Source organism: Taurulus bubalis, assembly GCF_910589615.1.
Source record: "Taurulus bubalis genome assembly, chromosome: 1".
Taxonomy (NCBI): domain Eukaryota; kingdom Metazoa; phylum Chordata; class Actinopteri; order Perciformes; family Cottidae; genus Taurulus; species Taurulus bubalis.
Genome location: NC_136589.1, coordinates 29,363,342 through 29,370,143, shown reverse-complemented (window position 1 = coordinate 29,370,143; position 6,802 = coordinate 29,363,342). Strand labels below are relative to the sequence as shown.

The 6,802-nt window shown below is 38.6% G+C and overlaps 1 protein-coding gene across 1 annotated transcript; it reads left to right on the top strand.

The window, feature by feature from the left end:
- Window positions 1-1,057: 1,057 nt before the first annotated feature.
- On the top strand, window positions 1,058-5,807 carry LOC306739428 (profilin-2-like). Its single transcript, XM_079221446.1, has 3 exons — window positions 1,058-1,257; window positions 2,603-2,795; window positions 3,820-5,807. The coding sequence occupies exons 1-3, from the start codon at window positions 1,129-1,131 to the stop codon at window positions 3,915-3,917; spliced, it is 420 nt and encodes a 139-aa protein (XP_079077572.1). The 5' UTR covers window positions 1,058-1,128; the 3' UTR covers window positions 3,918-5,807.
- The last annotated feature ends 995 nt before the right edge of the window (window positions 5,808-6,802 follow it).

The following is a 6,802-nucleotide window of genomic DNA, read 5'->3' as shown; positions in this document are numbered from 1 at the left end:
TTCACCCTTGGGGTCCATGTGCTATGGGCTGTTTCTGTCAAACTGGATGATATATCAATTGCAAAATGTACCTTTTATCCATCAAATATTATTTGTGTTTTCTTCTGACCTTTATTAAAAACCCAATATCTCAATAGTTTTAAGCGGTAACCCTTTGACACAAACTGTGATTGCACATTTGATGAAGGTGTTTAACCATAAATGAGCATAAAGCATTGTTACTACACTAAATAAGATAATTGTCATTCTCTACATTAATATATATATATATATATATATATATATATATATATATATATATATATATATATATATATACATACATACATACATACATACATACATACAACTTCTGAAACATGTCAAGTTAAAACCATGTTTGTAAGCGATTCTGACACAATTAGGAAAAGTTTATATGTTAATGTTAATATTGTTGAGCTGGCCTCCAGGATAACATTTTGAGTGACAGTTGAAACGTAAAATGTTTCTCAAATGCTCACGATTAACTCAGATTTAGCAGGAATATGTGGCTTGTTAGCAGCCATTAGTGCGGAACTTCCAACCAGGCTCTAATAATTTAAAAATACATTTCAGGCAGTAACGTTGGGCTATATTATGAAAGCGTGAAGAACATTTTGGATCCATCAGTATGCAGATCAGAGCGCGTTGTTTCCACCCGCACTGATGGTAACAAACTGTCTGGTGTGACAGTCTGTCTTTGTCATTGTTCCTTTAATTTGAAAATGCCTTCAATGAATGAAAGACTGGTTGACTACACGTTTCAGTCGGTAGATCCTCATCTGCCTCCGTGTGTACCCCGGCATTCCCTCAGACAGTTGACTCTTGGCTGAGCTGATAAGTCCTTCTTTATTCCGCCGCCCGCTGCCATAAAAGCGCCGGGAGCTCATTGTGCGGAGTGATCTGATACGGACTACACCCTGCCGCCGCCTCACTACCCTGGCTTTCTTTGCTGCCCTAGCCTTGACGTTGGTTAACGTCGAAGTGTGGGTTAGATTGGAGACTCTGAATTCGGCTGTAGGGTTTCTTCCGATTTAGGTGTGTCCTGTTTGGCAACCATACTTCCGAAGCTTTAGGGATTTTTATATAAATAGCATACATTTCTTGAATATGTCTTGGCAAAGCTACGTGGAAAACCTGATGGCCGATGGCAGCTGTCAGGATAGCGCCATTGTTGGATATACGGACGCCAAATATGTTTGGGCAGCACATGCCGGTGGTATGTTCAACAATATCACGGTAAGAGGTCAAAATGAGTTGAAGGGAGTGGATCATATGCTTCCGTTTGGCGGTGTTGGGTATGTATCACCCACGCAAGAGCTCCGCGGACTGAATCTCCTTTAAACCCGTTCCCGAAATGCCGAGCTAACGGTCCTGCGCTAGCTCCGCGCTAGCTCCTCCATCGGTGGCCTGTCTCGGTAGTTTCCTCCTGAGGAGCCGCTGCGGGATTAGACCTCGTGTCGAGCAGATGCGACTTCGCTCATCGTGGCGAGCAACGTTACTTTAACACCCCGAAAACGGGTCGCCGCCGTTAACCGTCGCCTGTTAAAACGCCCAGTCCGCTGCCGTATTCTGCCTCACGGGGATGTAAAGCCAGCGAGTAGACGGTGTCTGACTCGAGACAGCGGGCACGCTTTTGTGTGCCCGGCCGCCGTGATTAGCTCCCGTTAAGCTGCTGCTGCCCCGACTACCTGTGGTTAAGTCTGGCGGAGCGTCGGCCAGCCGACGATAAGGGTTTCTAATTTTTAACCCGCGCAATCTAACCGCATATTCATTCGTGTTTTTTTAATTTAAATTACAATGTGGTGTTTGTTTATATATATTTATTTATTTTATTCATTGAGGGACGGCATGAGAGCCATACCGGTGCATAGACGTCACTTAACTTCCGTTACTCACTGCAGGGATGTGATGTGGTCAGTCCCAGACATTGTTCTGTTTATACACCTCTGTAATATCGCGCTCAGTTTTATACCTAGTTATTGTGCCAGGACCGCAGTTTTAATCGGTTTATCACTCGTTCTATAGAAAATAGTGGTTATTTAGATGACTTGCTTTTAACATGATCATTTTTCTGCATATGACCAACAGCAAATCCTATCATTTAAGAAGCTAGATTCAGCAAATGTTTGGATTTGTTGCTTGATTTTCTGTTAAATTACTAATATGTTCATCCATAGTTTTACTTTTTTTTATTTTTTTTATTTTTATATATATAAATACTCTTTTTAAAAACAAATATAGAATCACTGTGTGGATTTAACACAAAGCAGGTGTTCCTGGAGCATGTGTAGACAATGTCAAAAAGAGTAAATAACATTCCATGACTATTCATTGCCAAGATGTAATAATTGTAATTTTATTTGTATCATGTCTGGTAAGCTTATCTATCGACTGACTTTTTTTTTTTTTATGGAATTCATGTTCTTTATAGTGGACCTAAGTTTATTGATGTACTAATTAATGTTGTTTCTTTTATACTCGCAGGAGTTATGATAATCATGTAACTAGAAGCTTGTTTGTTAAATCTGTCTGAGGATCTGAATGACATTGTGCCAATCCTGTGGTTTTGTGGGGTTTTCAGTCTCAAGAAATAGATATCCTTATCGGTAAGGACAGGGAGAGCTTTTACACCAGCGGCCTCGGTCTGGGCTCAAAGAAGTGTTCAGTCCTCAGAGACAGCCTCCTTGATGACGGGGACTGGACAATGGACATCAGGACAAAGAGCCAAGGAGGAGAACCTACATACAATGTCTCTGTGGGAAGAGCTGGAAAAGGTAAAAGTGTAGTTTCAAAACAGTTCACCTCATCAAAAAGCAGTGTCTTCAAGATTTGAAATACTGTGTTTTGTATAAACATCCCAGGAGTGTATGAGTTTTGTGACTTGAAATACGCGTAATCTCACAATCAAGTTGTTTTATTTGATTTATAACATAAAATTACTTATTCTCCTTGCCAAACATTTGCTGCTCCCAGCTTTTTAAATGAGGATTCAATGTTTTTTTGTTATTTAGTATTATTTTTTTTTTTTACTGTTGGTCAGAAAATGCGTGCAACCGCATTGGTAAACTATGATGGCATCACTAGTTATAATAAACAATGTATTTACTAAATTATTGCTGACTCCCGTTGCTGATACAACCGTGCGAATATAACCGGGGTTGGAAACTTTGTACTTATCCCCAACCCAATGCTGTACCAGCTAACGAATGTTTTCTTGGCTATATCCACTGGCTCATTAGTGTTAATTTACATCTGACTTGCTGTTTAAAACCAAAGTCAGCCGAAGCTGCCCTGAGCAAACACTGATCTTCCCACAGCTTATACATGTTTCATTAAAAATAATTAAGCTAAAATGGTGACTAGTGATATGTGGGTATTTAGTTTAAGGGTTTCTATTACCTGCACCCACCCGACCCGTTACGAGAGGCAATCTGCACCACCACATTCAACCATGTGTTATGGATCATATAGAGGCTGTGTGGGAAATTGCTCACTGGTTCACTCTGTGACCGTTTCCTGTTTTAAGGATCGCTAGTGAGTCATAACTTGCAATGTTCAATTGGAACTCCATACATTTTATGTGCGGAAAATACATGGTATCAATTTGAAAAGTTACCTGGTAGTGAAATCCCATATTGCAGAGTTTTTGTAGCAAAGACAACTTGCAGGCCATTAGCGCTGTCTGGCGGAAAATATCGCTGGACTACACATCTGGTAATGATACTCGGAATGCCTTTCCGTTTAACTTTTTTTGTTTTTTACTTTCCCTAACTGTGTATTTTCTATCTTCTCTTTCAGTTTTGGTTCTTGTAATGGGCAAGGAAGGGGTTCATGGAGGCGGATTGAATAAGAAGGCTTTCTCGATGGCGAAATACTTGAGGGAATCAGGGTTTTAATGTTTTCAAGCTCATGTAGATGAAATTGAGAGACAAAAAGAAGAGAAAAGAAATATTGCTGTTAAGATTTCTCCTGCAAGCAGTCAAATGTCTTGGAAACTTTTAATAGCAATGAAGAGTGGTAAGATACTGTCACCTTTGTTTCGCCCTGTAGGGGGAGAAGTTGTTCATTTCTCTTTTTTTTCCTTGTGTGCTCCAGTATTGGTTTTAGTCATGGGAAAGGAGGAGGTCCATGGTGGAAATCTTAACAACAAAGCACATACAATGGCTGACTACCTGAAGAGGTCTGGATATTAAGAAAACTCTGCACCCATCCATCAACTTAGCAGCTCACTCCCACCCACCACATTTTGTTGGCACTACTTCTAGGATAAGATGGCATTCAATGTTACTTCCCCTCCCCAGTCTAGTTTTATAAACAGCCTTTTGTTTGCTTAACTCCTTCCACACTCTTTTTTTTTTTTTTTTTTTTTTCTACCAAGTTTTCTCCACTTAAACATCATACTTATGTTTTTGGCACTACATTAATCCCATGTTCATTAAAATGTTTATGAACCAAAAGTGTCAAATAAATTTGACCTCTCCTTGTATAAAATTCATTGAGCAACTGGCTAATATTCCAAGGGGAAGTACAGTTTATTTTTTTATTTTTTTAAATCCATCAGCATGTGGGAATTTAAAAGTTGCATGCATACCTCTTAGCAAACAGACCCCTGGCCTATCTCTTCTCCCCCCCATATCCCTGCGTAATATTCCAGCCAAAACCATCTTCTCTTCTGCCTCCATCTTTAAGTCTTTGAGCCTCTATTAAATAAATGACAATTTCCTCTGACAAAATCCTGTATGTGTGTACCAGTTTGCCACCCTCAAGCACAATGTATTTTACCCTCCATCACATGCTTTTGCTATTGTACCTGAATGTGGTCTTAAAAGTTAATGATGTGGTGTTGGGCTGTTGTTTTGAGTGTAGTGCAAGGTCAGCATTGCTGAGGTCTCAAGATATTGTCATGACGCTCCACCACATCCTGGAGTCTCAGTGGACATTCCACCTAATGTGACAGCTCGGTCATTTGTCAGTCAACTTCAGCTATTTGTATATGTTTCTGTAAATCACTACACCTGTTATTTTACCCCTCCCCTTTGGACCAATTGTCAGTATAAAAGGATGATCAGAATTATTTCATCTTATTCTGATGGATGATTGTTGGCATCACCTGTTGACTGTAAATCATTAAGATGACTTTAAATGACTGTAAAACATTTAACTGTTTCCTTAGACTTCAACACTACTTAAACCCTCCATTACTAATTGATTTGTTGCTAACTTTATGGCCATTAACCAATGAAACGGCAATGTCATTTGACTACGGTATGAATGCATTTTGACTGTAAACTGAGGCTGTTGGGCTCCAACACTTTGGAATTATTTGCCTTGTGCTTTAGTCATCAAAGGTGTATTCACAAATTGTCATTGTACGGTACTTAGAAGTATATTTAAAAGAAACAAAATGATGCTGTGTACACTAAACCTATTGAAAATGGTGTTGGTTGGAATAAGAACATTTGTAAGTTGTCTTGTGAAATTTTTCTGAGAATAGCTGTATTCTGTGCCATAAAAATCGATCTGATCTGTTGCTACTATGAGTTGGATTTTTGACTGCTGTCCCAGCAAGAAGTAACTTTTAATGGCACTTTCCTAAGGGATATTTTGGCATCAGTAATCTCCAAACTTTGTGGAATATGTACAGAATTAAATGGAAAAAAAGCTTGCAATATTTTGTCTTTTGTTTTTTAGTTGGAAATTCCTTCTGCCACAAAATCTTTCAAATGCCATGAATTGATAAGACATCTTGTTTACAGACGGATCAAATAAAAGTTATTCCAACCAGAGTTAAAGCCAATTTGTCATGTCTGTTACCCTGTGAGTATACAATTGTGTGTTAACTGTATTAAGATATTTAAAGGCCATTTAAATTAAGGTATCTGGTTATTTGTATTGTATTAATGAGCCACTACATTATAGATAGTGCATACGTCTTTCGAAAAAGTTTGGAGAAAATCAGCCACATTTTCAATGGGCGGGAGGCTGTCATTAGTTATGGGTTAATTACTTTGAAGCATTTTTTTTTATTTATAAAAGTGTAAGTTGTCTGTAACTCTTAGGTTCACACTGATTGAGGAGAAACAAACATGTTACTAACTAATTACATTTAGACTCTTACTTTCATTAATAGGCTCTTTGTGCTCAATTTAACCTCTGTAAAATCCATGTGCATCATTTTTGATGCATCTACAAGCTTTATTTTTAAGGATATTTCTCTGTTGAGTTGTCTGTTTAAAAACAACTATACAGACTCAGGGAAAGCAAAACGGATATAGAATTAAACTGATCATATGACAAAAGGCCTAAAAACAAATTTAATTAAGCCTAAAAACCTTGGTAAGACTGCCAAATAACCCTGAAGAACAATCACGTTTTTGTCACATGTCTCCGGAATGACAAAGATAAATGTCTTCTAATATATATTTTTTTTACAATTTGTAATCTTCCACTTCCAAAGACTACTATTTCAGCCTCTTGGTATGAGATGTTCAGGGCCACAAATTTACACCCCAACCTTACTTGTTCGATTGGCAACACCTGCTGTGGTGTGGTGTTGGATTAGTTGTAATCAGGACCAGACCTTAAGTGCTCAGGCTTTAACACTACCTGCCTAGAGGAAAGTTCAGCATTTGCTGAAATAATCTGCCCACGTGCAGTGCTTTTTCTTTCTTCCAATGGCGTGTAGAGAGAGCAGAGGCAGAAAGATTGTACTATGTTTGACACTTTTAGTTGTTGCCAGTTCATGTTGCCATTGTGCTCGATTAACAAAGCTTAAGGCATT